The sequence below is a fragment of the Mustelus asterias genome, unplaced genomic scaffold (genome assembly GCF_964213995.1).
Source record: "Mustelus asterias unplaced genomic scaffold, sMusAst1.hap1.1 HAP1_SCAFFOLD_490, whole genome shotgun sequence".
Taxonomy (NCBI): domain Eukaryota; kingdom Metazoa; phylum Chordata; class Chondrichthyes; order Carcharhiniformes; family Triakidae; genus Mustelus; species Mustelus asterias.
The window spans coordinates 293,659-319,655 of record NW_027590442.1 but is presented as its reverse complement, the minus strand read 5'-3'; the positions used below and the strand labels follow the sequence as shown (position 1 = coordinate 319,655).

The 25,997-nt window shown below is 47.4% G+C and overlaps 1 protein-coding gene across 1 annotated transcript in view; it reads right to left on the bottom strand.

The window, feature by feature from the left end:
* Nucleotides 1-992: 992 nt before the first annotated feature.
* Nucleotides 993-25,997, bottom strand: part of LOC144486846 (rho-related BTB domain-containing protein 2-like) — a 289,061-nt gene continuing 264,056 nt past the window's right edge. Inside the window, exon 10 of the mRNA XM_078204866.1 lies at nt 993-1,388. Within this exon, the coding sequence (XP_078060992.1) occupies nt 1,213-1,388 (176 nt within the window). The 3' untranslated portion in view covers nt 993-1,212. The remainder of the gene's footprint in view (nt 1,389-25,997) is intronic.

Below are 25,997 nucleotides of genomic sequence, written 5' to 3'. Positions count from 1 at the left end.
CTATTTACTCAGTTAATGGTAGGGCGTTGGGGAGAGTTACAGAACAAAGAGATCTCGGGGTACAGGTTCATAGCTCCTCGAAAGTGGAGTCACAGGTGGACAGAGTGGTGAAGAAGGCATTCGGCATGCTTGGTTTCATCGGTCAGAACATTGAATACAGGAGTTGGGATGTCTCGTTGAAGTTGTACAAGACATTGGTAAGGCCACACTTCGAATACTGTGTACAGTTCTGGTCACCCTATTATAGAAAGGATATTATTAAACTAGAAAGAGTGCAGAAAAGATTTACTAGGATGCTACAGGACTTGATGGATTGAGTTATAAGGAGAGGCTGGATAGACTGGAACTTTTTTCTCTGGTGCGGAGAAGGCTGAGGGGTGACTTTATAGAGGTCTATAAAATAATGAGGGGCACAGATCAGCTAGATAGTCAATATCTTTTCCCAAAGGTAGGGGAGTCTAAAACTAGAGGGCATCGGTTCAAGGTGAGAGGGGAGAGACACAAAAGTGTCCAGAGGGGCAATTTTTTCACAGAGGGTGGGGAGTGTCTGGTACAAGCTGTCAGAGGTAGTAGTAGAGGCGGGTACAATTTTATCTTTTAAAAAGCATTTAGACAGTTACATGGGTGCGATGGGTATAGAGGGATATGGGCCAAATGCAGGCAATTGGGATTAGCTTAGGTATTTTAAAAAAAGGGCGGCATGGACAAGTTAGGCTGAAGGGCCTGTTTCCATGCTGTAAACCTCTATGACTCCATGACTATGACTCTATTAAATTAGTCAGGTAATTAACTGCCTATTAAACAAGGCAGTTAACAGTCTATTAAATTAGTAAGGCAGTTAACAGTCTATTAAACGAGTCAGGTGGTTCAGTGTATTGAGGTGTAAAGTGTGTGGGAATAACAATGAATGGGGCTTCATTGACTACAGGGTATCTTGCTCTGAATGGAATCATTCTGTTCGGCAAGGTTCAGTGGAATATGGTCCCTGAAAAAGCTTGCAGCAAAACCTCTAACCCTGAGCTTCCAGGAGACGGAAGTGGATGAAGTATTTGAGTGCGGATACCGAGCTGCCACATTCACACTCGGGAGTGTCTTCTCCGATCTCTGGACTCTCTTGCTGTCACTGAGGCCGGGGATGGCTGGCTGTGGCAGCATTCTCACTCTGGGATGTTAACGTGCCTTCCTGTTCCATTGCTTATCGGCACTGACCATTCACTGAGCGAGGGGTCTGGATCTGGATCGCCAGAAATGCCACTTCCTCTTGGCGTGCTGTTTGTGGAGGCGTTCATCCTCACGTTGGCGTTCTTTCTGAGCACGACAGAAACAATCCTCGGCCTTCAGGTACCACACAGGCGGCCAGCGAAACTTCTCAAAATGCTTCTGGTTTTCTGGGAAAACAAGAAGCAGGAAGCACATCACCAATAGCCGGAAAACCCAATCAAAATCACCCGGGAAAACCCAATCAAAATCACCCGGGAAAACCCAATCAATTAACAAGACCTGGAAAAACCCAATCAATCAACATGCATGCCTTATGAGGATAGGCTGAGGGAGCTTGGTCTTTTCTCCTCGGAGAGACGAAGGATGAGAGGAGACCTAATAGGGGTGTATAAGATGTTGAGAGGCATAGATCGGGTGGACTCTCACAGGCTTTTTCCCAGGGTGGAAATGTCTGCTACGAGAGGACACAGGTTTAGGGTGCTGGGGGGTAGGTACAGGGGAAATGTTAGAGGTAAGTTTTTCACCCAGAGGGTGGTGGGCGAGTGGAATCGGCTGCCGTCAGTGGTGGTGGAGGCGAACTCAATAGGGTCTTTTAAGAGACTCCTGGATGAGTACATGGAGCTTAATAGGATGGAGGGTTATAGGTAGGTCGAGAAGGTAGGGATGTGTTCGGCACAACTTGTGGGGCCGAAGGGCCTGTTTGTGCTGTCGTTTTTCTATGTTTCTATGTGGAAAAACCCAGTCAACAAGACCCGGAAAAACCCAGTCAACCAACAACACCCGGAAAAACCCAGTCAGCATCACCCGGAAAAACACAGTCAACATCACCCGGAAAAACCCAATCAACAAGACCCGGAAAAACCCAGTCAACCAACAACACCCGGAAAAACCCAGTCAGCATCACCCAGAAAAACACAGTCAACATCACCCGGAAAAACCCAATCAACAAGACCCGGAAAAACCCAGTGAACAAGACCCGGAAAAACCCAGTCAACAAGACCCGGAAAAACCCAGTCAACAAGACCCGGAAAAACCCAGTCAACAAGACCCGGAAAAACCCAGTCAACAAGACCCGGAAAAACCCAGTCAACAAGACCCGGAAAAACCCAGTCAACCAACAACACCCGGAAAAACCCAGTCAACCAACAACACCCGGAAAAACCCAGTCAGCATCACCCGGAAAAACACAGTCAACATCACCCGGAAAAACCCAATCAATCAACAACACAAAGTTCCCACTGTGTTCTAAGTGGAACCTTGCTGCCATCCTGAACCAATGACATGTTCATTAGGTGCCAGCAGCTGGTTTGTGTAGTTTTACCAGTCGCTGGTGCTGTCCTGGTGTATCTGGGTGGTACAGCAATACCTGCATCTTACCACACCTGTAATAGTGCTGTCCCCGAGCTGCTTAGACTCGGCAGAGAATGTCAGCCATGTGGTGAGCAAGATCCAGACACCTCTTGCAGGAGTCACCTGAATGACTCAATCCAGTGACCCGGGTTCAAATCCCACCACAGCAGGTGGTAAAATTTGAATTCAATAAAAATCTGGAATTAAAATGTGGAAACCATTGTTAGAAAAATCCATCTGGTCACTGATGTCCTTTAGGGAAAGAAATATGCCATCCTTAGCTGGTGTGGCCGACATGTGACTCCAGAGCCTCAGTAATGTGGAACTATTAAAATGGCCTAGCAAACCACTGAGTTCCAGGGGCAATTAGGGGTGGGTAATAAATACTGGCCCAGCCAGTGACACCCACATCCTATTAAAAAAAAACCTTCATAAAAATCTCTAACCAATCTTCACTTCCCAATACTGGTGAGAGGTGATGCTTCAAATCCATATCGGAGGGGGGCTGGGAAAGCAATAGTGATTAGAATTCAGTTAGATTTTGCATAGTTATGGAACACAGAATCATAGAACTGTTACCGCACAGAATGAGGCTATTTAGACCGATAGGTTGATTGGCCATGATAAAAATTGCCCCTTAGTGTCAGGGGGACTAGCAGGGTAACTAGGTGGTGTTATGGGGACAGGGCCTGGGTGGGATTGCTGTCGGTGCAGGCTCGATGGGCCGAATAGGGATTCTATGAATGAATTTACAAAGGTCTGGCTGAAACAAAGGCTAAGGGAAACAAGTGAAAACTGGAGCAGGAGAAAGGATAAAATGGCAATTCCTGCTCCTGTTTCTGACCTTTGATGTTCGATTGTAAGCAACAGGAAAAGCAGGTTGTTGGTTATTTCCAATTCTCGCTGCTACAGCTGCCAAGAGAATCGCTAACATTGTAGAAATGTGTCATTGAGTCAGAAACCAAAGGTCAGACGGAGCAAATTCTTGGAAAAACGATCAACAATGTTATAAATTGCAATGTTGAGGGGCATAGATTAATCAGGACAGTCAGCAAGGGTTTGTAGCATCTGACTAATAGGTTTAATATTGAGGGGAGGAGACACAGAGGGCTGAGGATGTAGTGCAGCTGATGTGATCGACACAGATTGTAGCAAAGCTTTTTGACAGAATTAAAAGCTGAAGAGAAAGTGGTAAATGGGTATAAAACTGGTTTCGTGGCAGGAAGCAAAGGGTACTGGGTGCTGGATATTTTTACAAATGATGTGGAGATGCCGGCGTTGGACTGGGGTAAACACAGTAAGAAGTTTAACAACACCAGGTTAAAGTCCAACAGGTTTATTTGGTAGCAAAAGCCACACAAGCTTTTGGAGCTTGAAGCCCCTTCTTCAGGTGAGTGGGAATTCTGTTCACAAACAGAGCATATAAAGACACAGACTCAATTTACATGAATACCAACGGCCAACGTTGTCTCCCTGATACGCTGCAAGAAAGGATGTCCCGAGGCATGGTACATTGGGGAAACTATGCAGACGCTGCGACAACGGATGAATGAACACCGCTCGACAATCACCAGGCAAGACTGTTCTCTTCCTGTTGGGGAGCACTTCAGCGGTCACGGGCATTCGGCCTCTGATATTCGGGTAAGCGTTCTCCAAGGCGGCCTTCGCGACACACGACAGCGCAGAGTTGCTGAGCAGAAACTGATAGCCAAGTTCCGCACACATGAGGACGGCCTCAACCGGGATATTGGGTTCATGTCACACTATTTGTAACTCCCACAGTTGCATGGACCTGCAGAGTTTCACTGGCTGTCTTGTCTGGAGACAATACACATCTTTTTAGCCTGTCTTGATGCTCTCTCCACTCACATTGTTTTGTGTCTTAAAGACTTGATTAGTTGTAAGTATTCACATTCCAACCATTATTCATGTAAATTGAGTTGTGTCTTTATAAGCTCTGTTTGTGAACAGAATTCCCACTCACCTGAAGAAGGGGCTTAGAGCTCCGAAAGCTTGTGTGGCTTTTGCTACCAAATAAACCTGTTGGACTTTAACCTGGCGTTGTTAAACTTCTTACTATTTTTACAAACACACCAGAGTTTGCAGTCTGATTCTGCAGGGCTCCGTACTGACTGGCTAACTGTTAAACTTCTTTACAGTTAAAAGACATGTTTGAGAAATTTACAGGTATGAAAATTGGTGATATGAAAATGTTCTCCTTTACGCTTCCTGAAGTCGATGACAATCTCCTTCATTTTGTTGACATTGAGGGAGAGATTATTGTTGCCGCACCAGTTCACCAGATTCTCTATCTCATTCCTGTACTCTGTCTCGTCATTGTTTGACATCCGACCCACTACGGTGGTGTCGTCAGCAAACTTGAAAATCGAATTGGAGGGGAATGTGGCCACACGGTTATCGGTGTATAAGGAGTATAGTAGGGGGCTGAGAACACAGCCTTGTGGGGCACCGGTGTTGAGGATGATCGTGGAGGAGGTGTTGTTGCCTATCCTTACTGATTGTGGTCTGTGAGTTACGAAGTTCAGGATCCAGTCGCAGAGGGAGGAGTTGAGGCCCAGGCCACAGAGTTTGGAGATGAGTTTCGTAGGAATAATGGTGTTGAAGGCTGAGCTGCAGTCAATAAATAGGAGTCTGACATAGGTAGAGGCATAGAGTATAAAATCAAGGAAGTTTTAAGACAGCTATGGAGAATGATAAGTCTGACCCAAAGTTAAAATTCTAAATTTTAAACTAGTTTGGCGGGGCGGGGTGGAGGGGACTCAAAGCAGTAAGGAGACCGAGGAGAAGGTTGAGGACAGCATGGAGGTTAAAGAGAGAACATCAAATAATCAATGCAGTGTCAGCAATCCTAGTACCAGACAGATCAGGCAAAAGCAAGACGATTATAAAGGTAAAAAATTGCAGCATGCTGCTGTGCAGAGGGACCTGGGTGTCCTTGTGCAGGAATCTCAAGGAGTTGGTTTGCAGGTGCAGCAGGTAATTAAGAAGGCAAATAGAATTTTGTCCTTTGTTGCTACAGGGATGGAGTTTAAAAACAGCGAGGTTACGTTGCAGCTGTATAAGGTGCTGGTGAGGCCACACCTGGAGCACTGTGTACAGTTTTGGTCTCCTTACTTGAGAAAGGATATACTGGCACTGGAGGGGGTGCAGAGGAGATTCACTAGGTTGATTCCGGAGTTGAGAGGTTGGCTTATGAGGAGAGACTGAGTAGACTGGGGCTATACTCATTGGAATTCAGAAGAATGAGGGGAGATCTTACAGAAACATATAAGATTATGAAGGGAACAAATAAGATAGAAGCAGGAAGTTGTTTCAACTGGTGGGTGAAACTAGAACGAGGAGGCATGGCCTCAAAATAAGGGGAAGCAGATTTAGGACTGAGTTAGAACATAGAACATAGAACATAGAAAGCCACAGCACAAACAGGCCCTTCGGCCCACAAGTTGCGCCGATCACATCCCCACCTCTAGGCCTATCTATAGCCCTCAATCCCATTAAATCCCATGTACTCATCCAGAAGTCTCTTAAAAGACCCCAACGAGTTTGCCTCCACCACCACCGACGTCAGCCGATTCCACTCACCCACCACCCTCTGAGTGAAAAACTTACCCCTGACATCTCCTCTGTACCTACCCCCCAGCACCTTAAACCTGTGTCCTCTCGTAGCAACCATTTCAGCCCTTGGAAATAGCCTCTGAGAGTCTACCCTATCCAGACCTCTCAACATCTTCTAAACCTCTATCAGGTCACCTCTCATCCTTCGTCTCTCCAGGGAGAAGAGACCAAGCTCCCTCAACCTATCCTCATAAGGCATGCCCCCCAATCCAGGCAACATCCTTGTAAATCTCCTCTGCACCCTTTCAATGGCTTCAACATCTTTCCTGTAATGAGGTGACCAGAACTGCGCGCAGTATTCCAAGTGGGGTCTAACCAGGGTCCTATAAAGCTGCAGCATTATCTCCCGACTCCTAAACTCAATCCCTCGATTAATGAAGGCCAGTACGCCGTACGCCTTCTTGACCGCATCCTCCACCTGCGAGGCCGATTTAAGAGTCCTATGGACCCGGACCCCAAGGTCCTTCTGATCCTCTACACTGCTAAGAATGGTACCCTTCATATTATACTGCTGCTTCATCCCATTGGATCTGCCAAAATGGATCACCACACACTTATCCGGGTTGAAGTCCATCTGCCACTTCTCCGCCCAGTCTTGCATTCTATCTATGTCTCGCTGCAACTTCTGACATCCCTCCAAACTATCCACAACACCACCTACCTTGGTGTCGTCAGCAAACTTACCAACCCATCCCTCCACTTCCTCATCCAGGTCATTTATGAAAATGACAAACAGCAAGTTGAGGAGGGTTGTGAATCTGTGGAATTCCCTCCCCAGTGAAGCAGTTGAAGCTACCTCATTGAATGTTTTTAAGCAACGATAGATACATTTTTGAACAGTAAAGGAATTAAGGGTTATGGTGAGTGGGCGGGTAAGTGGAGCTGAGTCCACAAAACGATCAGCCATGACCTTATTGAATGGCGGAGCAGGCTCGAGGGGCCAGATGGCCGACTCCTGCTCCTAGTTCTTATGTTCTTGCGTTGTTATGTTCTTAGGGCAGAGAGCAAGGGAAGTCCAGATTAAACAGCATTTATTTCAATGCAAGAGGCCTGATGGGCAAGGCAGATAAACTCAGGGCATGGATGGGTACGTGGGACTGGGATATTATAGCTATTACTGAAACATGGCTAAGGGAGGGACAGGACTGGCAAAGAACAAAGAACAATACAGCACAGGAACAGGCCCTTCGGCCCTCCAAGCCTGCGCCGCTCATGTGCCCAACTAGACCATTCGTTTGTATCCCTCTATCCCCAGTCTGTTCATGTGGCTATCTAGATAAGTCTTAAACGATCCCAGCGTGTCTGCCTCAATCACCTTGCTTGGCAGTGCATTCCAGGCCCCCACCACCCTCTGTGTAAAATTAATCCCCCTGACATCTGTGTTGAACCTTGCCCCCCTCACCTTGAACCCGTGACCCCTTGTGTTCGTCACCTCCGACCTGGGAAAAAGCTTCCCATTGTTCACCCTATGTCCTTCATAATTTTATACACCTCTATTAGGTCGCCCCTCATTCTCCGTCTTTCCTGGGAGAACAACCCCAGTTTACCCAATCTCTCCTCATAGCTAAGACCCTCCATACCAGGCAACATCCTGCTATACCTTCTCTGTACTCTCTCTAAAGCCTCCACGTCCTTCTGGTAGTGTGGCTAAAGTGAGAGCTAAAGGGCTTTGGCTCATCGGGCTTAGGCAGAAACAGACGAGGCAGGTAGGATTATTTCCAATTTTGTAATAACTTAAACTAGGTAATTGTGATGGAGGGTCATGTGATGTGTTGTTCCTGCACGATGTGGGAGCTGGTGGACACCATTGTGGTTCCTAGGGAGAATGTCTGCAGTAAGTGTTGGTTGCTTGAGGAACTCCGGCTCAGGGTTGATGAGCTGGAGTCTGAGCTCCGGACACTGCGACATATCAGGGAGAGTTACCTGGACACTGTGTTTCAAGAGGCAGTAACACCCCTTAGACTAACTAATTCAGCCGGGGGTCAGAGATGAGAGGGTGTGGCTGCGAGTGAAGCAGGAATTGGGATCCAGAAGGTAGAGTTGCAAGAGCCTCAGTCCCTGAATCTGTACAACAGGTTTAAAATTCTTGCTCCCAGTGTGGACAGGAATGGCGACTGCAAGGAGGACGAGCAAACTGCCCACGGCACCGTGGTACAGGGAGCCATTCAGGTGGAGGAAGAATAAAGAAATGTAGTGGTAATTGGGGATAGTGTATTTAGGGGTATTGACACTGTTCTTTGTGACCAGGATCGAGATTCCCGAAGGTTGTGTTGCCTGCCTGGTGCTCGGGTCCAGGATATCTCATCTGGGCTGCAGAGGAACTTGGAGAGGGAGGGTAACAATCCAGTTGTAGTGGTCCACGTAGGTGCCAACGACATAGGCAGAACAGGAACAGAGGTTCTGCAGAGGGAGTATGAAAAGCTAGGAGCCAAATTAAACAACAGAACCAACAAGGTGGTAATCTCTGGATTACTACCTGAGCCACAAGCAAATTGGCACAGGGTCAATAAGACTAAGGAGATAAATGCGTGGCTCAAAGATTGGTGTGGGAGGAATGGGTTTGAATTCATGGGACATTGGCACCAGTATTGGGGAAGATGGGAGCTGTTCAGATGGGATAGTCTTCGTCTGAATCGTGCTGGGACCAGAGTCCTGGCGAATCGTATAACCAGGGCTGTAAATAGGGCTTTAAACTAAATAGTGGGGGGAGGGTTCAGGGGTATGGGGAATTACAAAATCAAAGGTAAAGGAGAGGGTACGAGTGCAGGTTAATGATGAGGACATTCATCTAGTTAAAGGAGTCAAGGGCTCAGGCAGAGTAAAAAAGGTGACAAACACAAGAAGGGAGGTGGTCAACGCAGTGCAAGGAGATGGTCTGGGGAAGGATAACCAGTTTGTGACAGGTAGGGACAGAGCGTGCAATCAAAAGAATGCACTAACAAATCGGGTCCATATAAAGGCTGGCATAAAGACACTTTACCTGAATGCACGTAGCATTCGAAACAAAGTGAATGAGTTGATGGCACAAATAGAGACAGGATGTATGTGCATTTAGAACGGAACAATCTCATTAGTGACAGACAGCATGGTTTTGTAAGAGGGAGGTCGTGCCTTACAAATTTGGTGGAGTTTTTTGAGGAAGTGACAAAAACGGTTGATGAAGGAAGGGCCGTGGATGTCGTCTATATGGATTTCAGTAAGGCATTTGACAAAGTCCCTCATGGCAGGTTGGTTAAGAAGGTTAAGGCTCATGGGATACAAGGAGAAGTGGCTAGATGGGTGGAGAACTGGCTTGGCCATAGGAAGATTGGCCATAGGAGACAGAGGGTAGTGGTCGAAGGGTCTTTTTCCGGCTGGAGGTCTGTGACCAGTGGTGTTCCGTAGGGCTCTGTCCTGGGACCTCTGCTATTTGTGATATATATAAATGATTTGGAAGAAGGTGTAACTGGTGTTATCAGCAAGTTTGCGGATGACACGAAGATGGCTGGACTTGCGGATAGCGAAGAGCATTGTCGGGCAATACAGCAGGATATACATAGGCTGGAAAATTGGGCGGAGAGGTGGCAGATGGAGTTTAATCCGGATAAATGCGAAGTGATGCATTTTGGAAGAAATAATGTAGGGAGGAGTTATACAATAAATGGCAGAGTCATCAGGAGTATAGAAACACAGAGGGACCGAGGTGTGCAAGTCCACAAATCCTTGAAGGTGGCAACACAGGTGGAGAAGGTGGTGAAGAAGGCATATGGTATGCTTGCCTTTATAGGACGGGGTATAGAGTATAAAAGCTGGAGTCTGATGATGCAGCTGTATAGAACGCTGGTTCGGCCACATTTGGAGTACTGCGTCCAGTTCTGGTCGCCGCACTACCAGAAGGACGTGGAGGCGTTAGAGAGAGTGCAGAGAAGGTTTACCAGGATGTTGCCTGGTATGGAGGGTCTTAGCTAGGAGGAGAGATTGAGTAAACTGGGGTTGTTCTCCTTGGAAAGACGGAGAATGAGGGGAGATCTAATAGAGGTGTACAAGATTATGAAGGGGAGAGATAGGGTGAACGGTGGGAAGCTTTTTCCCAGGTCGGAGGTGACGATCACGAGGGGTCACGGGCTCAAGCTGAGAGGGGCGAAGTATAACTCAGATATCAGAGGGACGTTTTTTACACAGAGGGTGGTGGGGGCCTGGAATGCGCTGCCAAGTAGGGTGGTGGAGGCAGGCACACTGACATCGTTTAAGACTTACCTGGATAGTCACATGAGCAGCCTGGGAATGGAGGGATACAAACGATTGGTCTAGTTGGACCAAGGAGCGGCACAGGCTTGGAGGGCCGAAGGGACTGTTTCCTGTGCTGTACTGTTCTTTGTTCTTTAGTACAAATGGGTATGATCGAGTGGCCATTACAGAAACGTGGTTGCAGGGTGACCAGGACTGGGAACTGAATATCCAGGGGTATCAGACATTTCGGAAGGATGGACAGGAAGGAAAAGGAGATGGGGTAGCTCCGTTAATTAAAGGTAACATCAGGGCGGGAGTGAGAGACGATATAGGCTCTAAGGAGCAGAATGTGGAATCGTTGTGGGTGGAGATAAGGAATAATAAGGGGAGAAAGTCACTGGTGGGCGTGGTCTGTAGGCCCCCAAATAATAACTTTGAGGTGGGTCGGGCCATAAACAAGCAAATAATGGATGCGTGCAAAAACGGAACAGCAATAATCATGGGGGATTTTAACCTGCATATTGATTGGTTGATTCAAGTCGGACACGGTGGACTTGAGGAAGAGTTCTTAGAATGCTGTCGGGATAGTTTCCTCGAACAGTATGTTACAGAACATACCGTGGGCGGCACGGTAGCACAGTGGTTAGCACTGCTGCTTCACAGCTCCAGGGACCTGGATGCGATTCCCGGCTTGGGTCACTGTCTGTGTGGAGTTTGCACATTCTCCTCGTGTCTGCGTGGGTTTCCTCCGGGTGCTCCGGTTTCCTCCCACAGTCCAAAAATGTGCGGGTTAGGTTGATTGGCCAAGTTTAAAAATTTGCCCCTTAGAGTTCTGAGATGCGGAGGTTAGAGGGATTAGCGCCTGGGTGGGATTGTGGTCGGTGCAGACACGATGGGCCGAATGGCCTCCTTCTGCACTGTAGGGTTTCTATGATTTCTTCGATGAGAACCTACGAGGGAGCGAGTTATCTTGGATCTGGTCCTGTGTAATGAGACAGGTGTGGTGATATAAACAGGGCCTAGTTTTAAGGCTGATAAAATTGGATATCCTAAATTAAAGAACAGAGAAGTTGCTGGAAAGGCAAGCAGGCTGGGGATAAAGGGACACACTCAGAGGCACACTGCAGCGAAGACTCGACAGGGGAGACAGCCGTGACCATTCGGAAGACTGACCAGAGAAGGAAGGAAGGAAGAAGCGGCCATCGAGACTCACCTTTGTGACGACAGACCAGAGGGACTCAGAGAATCGGGCCTGCAGTTTAACCAAGCCATCTTTACGGGTAGTATACTTGAATCTGGGGTATCCTCTTGTTTTATGTGGGTAATTTAAGGGTTAATAGTGTTATTTAATAAACTTGTTGAACTTTTACTTGTGTTTGTCCTTTGTCCACCTTGCAAATAAGGGCACCGGGGTAAAACCTTGGAGTAAGTAAACTGGTTGAAAGTATCTGAGAATTAACAGGTACAACAGTGGCGACCCAGATGGGACTTCGATAAGAAGTAATACGTTGCTCCGAAGTTGAACCTTCAATCCGGTATTCTCCAACACTCCGCCTGAGCCTGAATTAAGAGGGCAGCTGCCCCACGTGACGGCCAGTCTTAAGTGAGTGAAGGACTAATACAGATTCAACCAGTAAATTGGGCCATAAACCCGGTGTCTGTAACACAAGGTGGACAAACTGTGTAGTCAGAACTAGAACAGTCTAGGGAATTTGGGTAAAATCTACGGGAGGGAATTTAGTGAAAACCGGACCCCTACCCCGATCCCTTACCTATACTCAAGTGACGAATCCTAAAAGGAAATAATCATGGCCAGTCATGCTGCATGGGAGGACCTCTGGGATTGGGGTTCAAATGTCCAAATCCACCCATGGGTCCGCATTCTGTCACAACTGGCCGTAATAGGAATCCAACTTATGATAGTGTACCTAACCATCCTCACATTTTAGTGCGCCTGATGGAAGACCGCGCACACACAACAATTGGAAGCGGAGGTAAGCACAGGAGAAGAAAGGAACCAGATTAACATGATACACATGAGCCAATTCCAGGCTCAATGTGATAAAGCCTACCAAAGGGCACGGCGTGCTGTCCATGAGAGAGAGGTTGCGCTGCAACAGGGAGAGGAAGTTAAACGTAAATGCAGCGACCTACAGGCTGCAGTAAAAGTTTTGCACGAAGCAGGAAACGTAAATACAGCCCGCGCAACAGACCACTCCAAATGTCTGCGCGAGATTGAAGATTTAAAAGCACAACTAGCCATAAAAAGGGGGGTAATGTGTGCATACACGACTGAAACAGGGGATAGTGACCCAGGGGTAGAGTGGGGGGATTTAGAAGAGGATGCCTGCCATTATGCAACAGCTAGAGTCACTGCCGACTGGGGACCCCCACCTCCCTTCCCGGGAGTGGAACCAACGGCACCACCTAATCCAGCCCCCACCTGGGGAAACTCAGTCTCAGCTCCTAGTCCTTGTACCATCCCAAAAAGCCCAGTCACTAATCCGTTTCCTGTACCAATGAATCCGGTCATCACCCAACGACAGGACGGACAGAACCACAATGTGACTTATGTAACTCCATACACCATGACACAGCTCACTGACATAGCTAAAGCGATTGGAGTATTTGAACCCTCCGGGGATCCACATGCTCTCTTTGACCAGGTCACCCAATATCGTGTTTTAAACGGCCTAGACGAGGCAGAAGAGGTTAAACTTATTCTGTTATGTTTAAGTCCTGCCATCCATTCCGCCCTACCCGAACCCCAGAACGTGGCCGGGGGAACCCAATAGAAATGAAGGCGGCCGTTCTGGCCGCTATAGGCTACAATAGGGATGACCCGGTACAAGGCTTAAACAACTGCCAACAAAAGAGAGGGGAGCACCCGACAGCCTATGCTGGCCGACTATGGAACCAATTTGTTGCGGTTTTTGGCCAATTAAATTGAGTCCAATTAAATGCACACCACCGGTCTACATGGATCCGGACCCTGATAGCACACGCCACCGAGGGGAGACGGAAAGCCTGTGAGAATTTTGATCCCGATGATAATACACATACAGAAGCCTGGGCCATCCGCAAAATGACTCGTGTGTGGGAACGGGAAGTCAGACAAACAGACACCCCCAAGCCCACAAAACACGGAAAGATGAACCCAATCCACACAGACTTGGCCCCGGTTTGGCGTAACGAAGGGGGTGGTGGAAACAGGGGACTGGGAAACTCACCCCCATATACCCCTGCCAATCATCGATACAGAAGACCGCAGCCCCGCGCAGAACCCCGATATATTCCCAACCCCAGGTACAGGGAACAAGATAAAAGCAACCCCAGATATGCACCCCCACAAGCACAGTGTTACAACTGTGGGCAACCCAACCATTTTGCCTGGGACTGTAGGGCACCACCAAATTTCAGGGGACCAGCAAACCCCGCACACCCAAACACCCCTGCTGATCGCCGACACAGGGAACCACAAGGCCGCACAGGACATAGGCCCAACCCCCGACACCGAGAACGATATAGAGCTGAGCCCAGAGGCCCACGCCCACAAGCACAGTGTTATACCTGCGGGCAACCCAACCATTTTGCCCGGAACTGTAGGGCCCCACCCAACTACCCCACACGACCATCTCAGCGGTTCCCCGACGATGGACCCCGACCCATGCCCCTTGAAGGACCGGCCCGACAAGCAGCTATAACCCCCACATTCCTGGCAGACAACCTAACCTACGACAGGGAGCCCCATGAATGCCAGGTTCCGGCAATAAAAGACCCCAAGGGGCCATTTTTGCCAAAACAAAATGGGGGAGGAGCCAGGGGAATCAGCCAAACCCCGGCCCAGGGGACCCCGATGGAAAGGATGGGGAACCCACAAACCTTACGGGCGGCACGGTAGCACAGTGGTTAGCACTGCTGCTTCACAGCTCCAGGGTCCCGGGTTCGATTCCCGGCTCGGGTCACTGTCTGTGTGGAGTTTGCAGATTCTCCTCGTGTCTGCGTGGGTTTCCTCCGGGTGCTCCGGTTTCCTCCCACAGTCCAAAGATGTGCGGGTTAGAACATAGAACATAGAACATAGAAAGCCACAGCACAAACAGGCCCTTCGGCCCACAAGTTGCGCCGATCACATCCCCACCTCTAGGCCTATCTATAGCCCTCAATCCCATTAAATCCCATGTACTCATCCAGAAGTCTCTTAAAAGACCCCAACGAGTTTGCCTCCACCACCACCGACGTCAGCCGATTCCACTCACCCACCACCCTCTGAGTGAAAAACTTACCCCTGACATCTCCTCTGTACCTACCCCCCAGCACCTTAAACCTGTGTCCTCTCGTAGCAACCATTTCAGCCCTTGGAAATAGCCTCTGAGAGTCTACCCTATCCAGACCTCTCAACATCTTGTAAACCTCTATCAGGTCACCTCTCATCCTTCGTCTCTCCAGGGAGAAGAGACCAAGCTCCCTCAACCTATCCTCATAAGGCATGCCCCCCAATCCAGGCAACATCCTTGTAAATCTCCTCTGCACCCTTTCAATGGCTTCAACATCTTTCCTGTAATGAGGTGACCAGAACTGCGCGCAGTACTCCAAGTGGGGTCTAACCAGGGTCCTATAAAGCTGCAGCATTATCTCCCGACTCCTAAACTCAATCCCTCGATTAATGAAGGCCAGTACGCCGTACGCCTTCTTGACCGCATCCTCCACCTGCGAGGCCGATTTAAGAGTCCTATGGACCCGGACCCCAAGGTCCTTCTGATCCTCTACACTGCTAAGAATGGTACCCTTCATATTATACTGCTGCTTCATCCCATTGGATCTGCCAAAATGGATCACCACACACTTATCCGGGTTGAAGTCCATCTGCCACTTCTCCGCCCAGTCTTGCATTCTATCTATGTCTCGCTGCAACTTCTGACATCCCTCCAAACTATCCACAACACCACCTACCTTGGTGTCGTCAGCAAACTTACCAACCCATCCCTCCACTTCCTCATCCAGGTCATTTATGAAAATGACAAACAGCAAGGGTCCCAGAACAGATCCCTGGGGCACTCCACTGGTCACTGACCTCCACGCAGAGAAAGAACCCTCCACAGCCACTCTCTGCCTTCTGCAGGCAAGCCAGTTCTGGATCCACAAGGCAACAGCCCCTTGGATCCCATGCCCTCTCACTTTCTCAAGAAGTCTTGCATGGGGGACCTTATCGAACGCCTTGCTGAAGTCCATATAGACCACATCCACCGCTCTTCCTTCGTCAATGTGTTTGGTCACATTTTCAAAGAACTCAACCAGGCTCGTAAGGCACGACCTGCCCTTGACAAAGCCGTGCTGACTACTTTTGATCATACTAAACTTCTCTAGATGATCATAAATCCTGTTAGGTTGATTGGCCAGGTTAAAAAAAAATTGCCCCTTAGAGTCCTGGGATGTGTAGGTTAGAGGGATTAGCAGGTAAATATGTGGGGGTAGGGCCTGGGTGGGATTGTGGTCGGTGCAGACTCGATGGGCCGAATGGCCTCCTTCTGCACTGTAGGGTTTCTATGATTTCTATGATTTCTTACCCCCTATGGCACCCCTGGTACTGGGACTCCCAGAACCATTTGACCCGGCGCTCACTATCAGAGGTGGTAATGCAGTGGGTACCTGGCAGCCAAAGCCCGCCCACATAGGTTCCCTCCACTAAGAAAGGATCAGGACATCACAGTCCAAATTGTAAATAGCTTTATCCGTCCACTCCACGCATCACCCAATTGAAAAGGGTTTCTTATCTGCCCACATTACACTGCGTCATAATCTTCCGACACACCACAGTTTGGTTGTGAGATGAAGAATCTATTGTTATACTGTGCCATAGTCCTCCAACAACAAGGACACGTGCCACATACCCAACATTTTATTTTCACGCTCTGCAAACTCCTTGCCCGACTACCCTTCGTATGACACGATTGGGCTTTTATTATTCCTTTACTTATTTTTTAAAAAAAGAGGAGTCATACGACATTCTAGTAAAGAAAAGGAAAAGAGAATCAGATATTAATAAGAAAAATGGCAAATGGAGTTTAACCCTGATAAATGTGAGGTGATTCATTTTGGTAGGACTAATTTAAATGTGGATTACAGGGTCAAAGGTAGGGTTCTGAAGACTGTGGAGGAACAGAGAGATCTTGGGGTCCATATCCACAGATCTCTAAAGGTTGCCAGTCAAGTGGATAGAGCTGTGAAGAAGGCCTATAGTGTGTTAGCTTTTATTAACAGGGGGTTGGAGTTTAAGAGCCGTGGGGTTATGCTGCAACTGTACAGGACCTTGGTGAGACCACATTTGGAATATTGTGTGCAGTTCTGGTCACCTCACTATAAGAAGGATGTGGAAGCGCTGGAAAGAGTGCAGAGGAGATTTACCAGGATGCTGCCTGGTTTGGAGGGTAGGTCATATGAGGAAAGGTTGAGGGAGCTAGGGCTGTTCTCTCTGGAGCGGAGGAGGCTGAGGGGAGACTTAATAGAGGTTTATAAAATGATGAAGGGGATAGATAGAGTGAACGTTCAAAGACTATTTCCTCGGGTGGATGGAGCTATTACAAGGGGGCATAACTATAGGGTTCATGGTGGGAGATATAGGAAGGATGTCCGAGGTAGGTTCTTTACGCAGAGAGTGGTTGGGGTGTGGAATGGACTGCCTGCAGTGATAGTGGAGTCAGACACTTTAGGAACATTTAAGCGGTTATTGGATAGGCACATGGAGCACACCAGGATGATAGGGAGTGGGATAGCTTGATCTTGGTTTCAGATAAAGCTCGGCACAACATCGTGGGCCGAAGGGCCTGTTCTGTGCTGTACTGTTCTATGTTCTATGTTCTAATTAACAGGTGCTACCTTGATCTTCCCCAGAATGAACTACATACTTCCCTGTTATCTGGGACTCCTCGTCTCAGACCGAACCACAGACACCACACCAACCAAAGACCGATCAGCCTACGCTACCCCGGATATACGTGGTTCACCCCACGCCCGATGGAAGTACACTCGTCAGAGGTCAACCTTTTGGCACCCCTTAGAAACTTTCTGGAAGGGGACTACAGAACAATATCTAAAGAACGTAAACTCTTGCAGAATAAAAGACTTGATTTAGATGCAGCAAAAGCAAGACTGAAGAAGGTAAAGGTCTCAGAGGCCCGTTCAGCAGCAGAACAGGAAATGCAAATTACACAAAGTGAATTTGATCACCAGGCAGAGATCACAAGACTTTTGCTTGAAGGAATTAGCAGTACACATGCTCATCACCTTTGTTGCCTGCATGACTATGTTGATGCCCAGTTGACCTACTACGCTGTGTTACTATTGCTTTGTTTTGTATATACCCAATTGACGTATTGTTTCTTGTTGTTTTTTTAATTATTTTACTTCATTTTGTACTGTTTATTGCTTTGTTTTGTATATACCCGATTGCTTATTGTTTTTTTAAATTATTTTACTTCATTTAACTTTGTTAGTACTATTGTGGGTTAGGGATGCTACTGTCAACTCCAGATTCGGGGTACTTGCTTGTTCAGATGGTTTGGTGAGAATTGTGTGATCCGGTTCGCTGACGCTCATTGGATCAAGAGGAGGGAATGTGGTGATATAAACAGGGCCTAGTTTTAAGGCTGATAAAATTGGATATCCTAAATTAAAGAATTGGGCATTTTGAAATCAAACACAGTCACACCTCAGACAGGCCAATTGTACAATACACAAACGTGTCTGGGCCTGACCCATCAACCACCCATCAAAGGTCGTTACACTCTACTTGAGACTTAGCAGGAGATCATGGCACCTCATTGAAATGCATCGGTCTATTGTTAGAAGCCCAGATCGGGCCAGACTTTCTGTCACCAAGAGATCCTGTAGAAACCTTACCTGATAACAAGTTCAACAACATGGAGATGGACACCTGGGGGGCGGACCGTGGTGTCCTGTCAGGCAGACAACAAGAAACCTGGGGGGCGGACCCTGGTGTCCTGTCAGGCAGACATCAAGAAACCCACTGGGTATTGGAACCCCCTCCTGGGACCTCATTGGCCGGAAGCCAGAGAAGTTGCTGGAAAGGCAAGCAGGCTGGGGATAAAGGGACACACTCAGAGGCACACTGCAGCGAAGACTCGACAGGGGAGGCGGCCGTGACCATTTGGAAGACTGATCAGAGAAGGAAGGAAGGAAGAAGCGGCCATCGAGACTCACCTTCGTGACGACAGACCAGAGGGACTCAGAGAATCGGGCCTGCAGTTTAACCAAGCCATCTTTACGGGTAGTATACTTGAATCTGGGGTATCCTCTTGTTTTATTTGGGTAATTTAAGGGGTAATAGTGTTATTTAATAAACTTGTTGAACTTTTACTTGTGCTTGTCCTTTGTCCACCTTGCAAATAAGGGCACCGGGGTAAAACCTTGGAGTAAGTAAACTGGTTGAAAGTATCTGAGAATTAACAGGTACAACACAGGTAAAATTAATGATCTTCTTGCGAGGGATCCTCTTGGAATGAGTGATCACAATATGGTTGAATTTCTAATACAAATGGAGGGTGAGAAAGTAGGGTCCCAAACCAGTGTCCTCTGCTTGAACAGAGGGGAGTACAATAGGATGAGGGCGGAATTGGCTGATGTAGACTGGGAACACAGACTAGTTGGTAGGACAGCTGAACAACAGTGGCGGATTTTTGAGGAGATTTTTCTCAGTACTCAGCAAAAATATATTCCGGTGATAAAGAAGGAATGTAAGAAAAGGGATAACCAGCCGTGGATAACTAAGGAAATAAAGGAGAGTATTAAATTAAAAACCGATGCGTACAGAGTGGCCAAAACTAGTGAGGAATTAGAAGATTGGGAAAGCTTTAAAAAACAAAGAACTACTAAGAAAGCGATAAAGAAAGGAAAGATAGATTATGAAACTAAACCAGCACAAAATATAAAAACTGATAGTAAAGGTTTTTACAAATATATAAAAAGGAAAAGAGCAGCTAAAGTAAATGTTGGAGCCTTAGAAGACGAGAAGGGGGATTTAATAATGGGAAACGAGGAAATGGCCAAGGCCTTAAACAAGTTTTTTGTGTCGGTCTTCACGGTAGAGGACACAAATAGCTTACCGAAAATTGACGGTCGTGGGACTGTAGAGGGTGAGGTCCTTAAAACGATTACTATTATTAAAGAGGTAGCACTGGATAGGCTAATGGGACTAAAGGTAGACAAGTCCCCGGGCCCGGATGGAATGCATCCCAGGGTACTGAAAGAAACGGCTGAGGTAATAGCAGATGCGTTGGCTGTAATTTATCAAAATTCGCTGGACTCTGGGGAAGTGCCGGCTGATTGGAAAACAGCTAATGTGACGCCGCTGTTTAAAAAAGGAGGTAGACAAAAGGCGGGTAACTACAGGCCGGTTAGCTTAACGTCCGTAGTTGGGAAATTGCTGGAATCCATCATTAAAGAAGAAATAGCAGGACACCTGGAAAAAAATGGTTCGATCAAGCAGATGCAGCATGGATTCATGAAGGGAAAGTCGTGTTTGACGAATTTACTGGATTTTTATGAAGATGTAACGAGTGCGGTTAACAGAGGGGAACCGGTGGATGTGGTGTTTTTGGATTTCCAGAAGGCGTTCGATAAGGTGCCTCACAAAAGGTTGCTGCAGAAGATTGGGGTACACGGAGTTAGGGGTAAGGTGTTGGCGTGGATTGAGGATTGGCTATCTAACAGGAAGCAGAGAGTTGGAATAAATAGGTGCTTTTCTGGTTGGCAGTTGGTGACTAGTGGCATGCCGCAGGGATCGGTGCTGGGGCCTCAATTGTTTACCATTTACATAGACGATCTGGAGGAGGGGACTGAATGTAGGGTAACAAAGTTTGCGGATGATACAAGGATGAGTGAGAAAGCGAATTGCGTGGAGGATGCGGAAAGTCTGCAGAGAGATTTGGATAGGCTAAGTGAGTGGGCGAGGATTTGGCAGATGGAGTATAACGTTGACAAGTGTGAGGTTATCCACTTTGGAAGGAATAATAGTAAAATGGACTATTATTTAAATGGTGAAAAGTTACAACATGCTACTGTGCAGAGGGACCTGGGGGTCCTTGTGCATGAATCGCAAAAACTCAATTTGCAGGTGCAGCAGGTGATCAAGAAGGCAAATGGAACGTTGGCCTTTATCGCGAAGGGGACGGAGTATAAAAGCAGGGAGGTCTTGCTGCAATTGTACAGGGTACTGGTGAGGCCGCAACTGGAGTACTGTGTACAATTTTGGTCCCCTTATTTGCGGAAGGATATATTGGCCTTGGAGGGAGTACAGAGAAGGTTCACTAGGTTGATACCGGAGATGAGGGGTGTAGCTTATGAGGAGAGATTGAGTAGATTGGGCCTGTACTCGTTGGAGTTTAGAAGGCTGAGGGGAGATCTTATAGAGACATATAAGATAATGAAGGGGCTAGACAGGGTAGAGGCAGAGAGATTCTTTCCACTTAGAAAGGAAACAAGAACTAGAGGACACAGCCTCAAAATAAGGGGAAGTCAGTTTAGGACAGAGTTGAGGAGGAACTTCTTCTCTCAGAGGGTAGTGAATCTCTGGAATTCTCTGCCCATTGAAGCAGTGGAGGCTACCTCGTTAAATATGTTTAAGTCACAGGTAGATAGATTTCTGATCAATAAGGGAATTAAGGGTTATGGGGAGCGGGCGGGTAAGTGGAACTAAACCACTATCAGATCAGCCATGATCTTATTGAATGGCGGGGCAGGCTCGAGGGGCTGGATGGCCGACTCCTGCTCCTATTTCTTATGTTCTTCTGTTCTCACCAACGTTCTATACAGCTGCAACATCATATGCCAACTTTTATATTCTATGCCCCGTCCAATAAAGGCAAGCATGCCATATGCCTTCTTGACCACCCTCTCCACCTGTGCTGCCACCTTTAAGGATCTGTGGATTTGTACACCCAGGTCCCTCTGTGTGTCTATACTCCTGATGGTTCTGCCATTTATTGTATAGCTCCCCCCCTTACATTAGATCTACAGAAATGCATCACTTCGCTTTTATCTGGATTAAATTCCATCTGCCATTTCTCTGCCCAATGTTCCAGCCTATCTATATCCTGCTGTATTCTCTGACAATGTTCATCACTATCCGCAACTCCAGCAATCTTTGTCTCATCCGCCAACTTACTGATCACACCAGCTACATCTTCCTCCAAATCATTTATATATATCACAAACAGCAGAGGTCCCAGTACAGAGTCCTGCGGAACACCACTAGTCACAGACCTCCAACTGGAAAAAGACTGTTACCCTCTGTCTTGTATGGCTAAGCCAGTTCTCCACCCATCTAGCTAGCTCACCTTTTACCCAGTGAGATTTAACCTTTTGCACCAGCCTGCCATGAGGGACCTTGTCAAATGCTTTACTAAAATCCATATAGACGACATCCACGGCCATTCCCTCGTCAATTGTTTTTGTCACCTCCTCAAAAAACTCAACCAAATTTGTGAGGCATGACCTCCCTCATATAAAACCATGTTGTCTATCGCTAATGAGATTATTCAGTTCTAAATGCGCATATATCCTATCTCTAAGAATCTTCTCCAACAATTTTCCTACCACCGACGTCAAGCTCACCGACCTATAATTACCCGGGTTATCCTTGCTACCCTTCTTAAATAACGGGACCACATTTGCTATCCTCTGGGACCTCATCTGTGTCCAGTGAAGAGACAAAGATTTCTGTTCGAGGCCCAGCAATTTCATCTCTTGCCTCCCTGAGGAGTCTACGAGAGATGCCATCTGGCCCTGGGGATTTGTCTGTCTTAATGTTTCCTAAAAAACCTAACACTCCCTCCCTTGTAATTGAGATTTTTTCGAACATAAGAAATAGGAGCAGGAGTAGGCCATCTAGTCCCTCGAGCCTGCCCCGCCATTCAATAAGATCATGGCTGATCTGAAGTGGATCAGTTCCACTTATCCGCCTGATCCCGATAACCCCTAATTCCCTGACCGATCAGGATTCCATCTATCCGTGATTTAAATATATTCAACGAGGTAGCCTCCACCACTTCAGTGGGCAGAGAATTCCAGAGATTCACCACCCTCTGAGAGAATAAGTTCCTCCTCAACTCTGTCCTAAACTGACCCCCTTTATTTTGAGGCTGTGCCCTCTCATTCTAGTTTCCTTCCTTAGTGGAAAGAATCTCTCCACCTCTACCCTATCCAGCCCCTTCATTATCTTATAGGTCTCTATAAGATCCCCCCTCAGCCTTCTAAATTCCAACGAGTACAAACCCAATCTGCTCAGTCTCTCCTCATAATCAACACCCCTCATCTCTGGTATCAACCTGGTGAACCATCACTGCACTCCCTCCAAGGCCAATATATCCTTCCGCAAATAAGGGGACCAATACTGCACACAGTATTCCAACTGCGGCCTCACCAATGCCTTGTACAGATGCAGCAAGACATCTCTGCTTTTATATTCTATCCCCCTTGCGATATAGGCCAACATCCCATTTGCCTTCTTGATCACCTATTACACCTGTAGACTGGGTTTTTGCGTCTCATGCACAAGGACCCCCAGGTCCCTCTGCACAGCAGCATGTTGTAATTTCTTTCCATTTGGATAACAATCCAATTTGCTATTATTTCTTCCAAAGTGAATAACCTCGCACTTGTTAACGTTATACTCCATCTGCCAGATCCTCGCCCACTCACTCAGCCTGTCCAAATCTCTCTGCAGACCTTCTACGCCCTCCACACGATTCACTTTTCCACTTATCTTTGTGTCGTCTCCAAACTTTGTTACCCTACACTCAGTCCCCTCCTCCAGATCGTCGATATAAATGGTAAATAGTTGAGGCCCCAGTACCAATCCCTGCGGCACGCCACTAGTTACCATCTGCCAACCAGAAAAGCACCCATGTCGGATAGCCAATCCCCAATCCACGCTAACACCCTACCCCCAACTCCGTGTGACCCAATCTTCTTCAGCAACCTTTTGTGAGGCGGGTACAATTATGTCTTTTAAAAAGCATTTGGGCAGTTACATGGGTAAGATGTGTATAGAGGGATATGGGCCATATGCAGGCAATTGGAATTAATTTAGAGGTTTAAACAAAAGGGCGGCATGGACAAGTTGGGCCGAAGGACCTGTTTCCATGCTGTAAACCTCTATGACTCTAAATGGACTCTTCCAACCTCTGAAAAAGCTTCTGACTATCCACTCTGTCCATGCCTCTCATAATCTTGTAGACTTCTATCAGGTCACCCCTCAATCTCCGTCTTTACTAACTATGGACTTCAGTAAAGCCTTTGACAAGGTACCTCATGGCACAGAACTGGCTCGGCCATAGAAGACAGAGGGTAGCAGTAGGGGGGTGCTTTTCTGAATGAAAGGCTGTGACTCGTGGTGTTCCACAGGGATCAATTCTGGGACCTTTGTTGTTTGTAGTATATAAATGATTTGGAGGAAAATGTAGCTGGTCTGATTAGTCACCTCGCAGATGACACAAAAATTAGTGGAGTTGCGGATAGTGAAGAGGATTGTCAGAGGATGCAGCAAGATACAGACTGGTTGGAGACTTGGGCAGAGAAATGGCAGATGGAGTTTAATCCGGAGGGGGTGAGATGATGCATTTTGGAAGATCCAATGCATGTAGGAATTATACAGTAAATGGTCGAACCCTTGGGAGAATTGACAGGCAGAGAGATCTGGGCGTGTAGTGGCAACGCAATTGGAGAAGGTAGTCAACAAGGCGTACGGCATGCTTACCTTCATCGGCCGGGGGCATTGAGTTTAAAAATTGGCAAGTCATGTTGCAGCTTTATAGAACCTTAGTTAGGCCCCACTTCGAATATACTGTTCAATTCTTCGAACAAAGAACAATACAGCACAGGAACAGGCCCTTCGGCCCTTCAAGCCCGCGCCGCTCCCTTGTCCAAACTAGACCATTCTTTTCTGTCCCTCCATTCCCACTCCGTTCATGTGGCTATCTAGATAAGTCTTAAACGTTCCCAGTGTGTCCGCCTCCACCACCTTGCCCGGAAGCACATTCCAGGCCCCCACCACCCTCTGTGTAAAATACGTCCTTCTGATATCCGTGTTAAACCTCCCCCCCCCTCACCTTGAACCTATGACCCCTCGTGAACGTCACCACCGATCTGGGAAAAAGCTTCCCACCGTACACCCTATCTATGCCTTTCATAATTTTATACACCTCTATTAGGTCACCCCTCATCCTCCATCTTTCCAGTGAGAACAACCCCAGTTTACCCAATCTCTCCTCATAACTAAGCCCTTCCATACCAGGCAACATCCTGGTAAACTTCCTCTGCACTCTCTCCAAAGCCTCCACGTCCTTCTGGTAGTGTGGCGACCAGAACTGGGCGCAGTATTCCAAATACAGCCGAACCAACGTTCTATACAACTGCAACATCAGACCCCAACTTTTATACTCTATGTCCCGTCCAACAAAAGCAAGCATGCCATATGCCTTCTTCACCACCTTCTCTAACTGTGACGTCACCTTCAAGGATCTGTGGACTCGCACACCCAGGTCCTTCTGCGTATCTACACCCTTTATGGTTCTGCCATTTATCGTATAGCTCCTCCCTACATTAGTTCTACCAAAATGCATCACTTCGCATTTATCTGGATTGAACTCCATCTGCCATTTCTTTGCCCAAATTTCCAGCCTATCTATATCCTTCTGTAGCCTCTGACAATGTTCCTCACTATCTGCAAGTCCAGCCATTTTCGTGTCATCCGCAAACTTACTGATCACCCCAGTTACTCCTTCCAGATCGTTTATATAAATCACAAACAGCAGAGGTCCCAATACAGGGCGCTGCGGAACACCACTAGTCACAGGCATCAATCCGGAAAAAGACCCTTCCACTACCACCCTCTGTCTTCTGTGACCAAGCCAGTTCTCCACCCATCTAGCCACCTCCCCCTTTATCCCATGAGATCCAACCTTTTACACCAACCTACCATGAGGGACTTTGTCAAACGCTTTCCCAAAGTCCATATAGACGACATCCACGGCCCTTCCCTCGTCAACCATTCTGGTCACTTCTTCAAAAAACTCCACCAGGTTAGTGAGGCATGACCTCCCTCTCACAAAACCATGCTGGCTATCGTTAATGAGTTTATTCCTTTCTAAATGCGCATACATCCTACCTCTAAGAATCCTCTCCAACAACTTCCCCACCACGGACATCAAGCTCACCGGCCTATAATTTCCCAGGTTATCCTTCCTACCCTTCTTAAATAACGGGACCACATTAGCTATCCTCCAATCCTCTGGGACCTCACCTGTGTCCAGTGACGAGACAAAGATTTGTATCAGAGGCCCAGAAATTTCATCTCTCGTCTCCCTGAGCAGCTTTGGATAGATTCCATCAGGCCCTGGGGATTTGTCAGTCTTTATATTCCCTAAAAAACCGAACACTTCCTCCCTTGTAATGGAGATTTTCTCTAACAGGTCAACACTCCCCTCCGAGACACTCCCGGTTAACACGTGGAGAGTTGCAATAATAGCACAGTTGTTGTGATGGGAGACTTTAATTTCCCAAACATA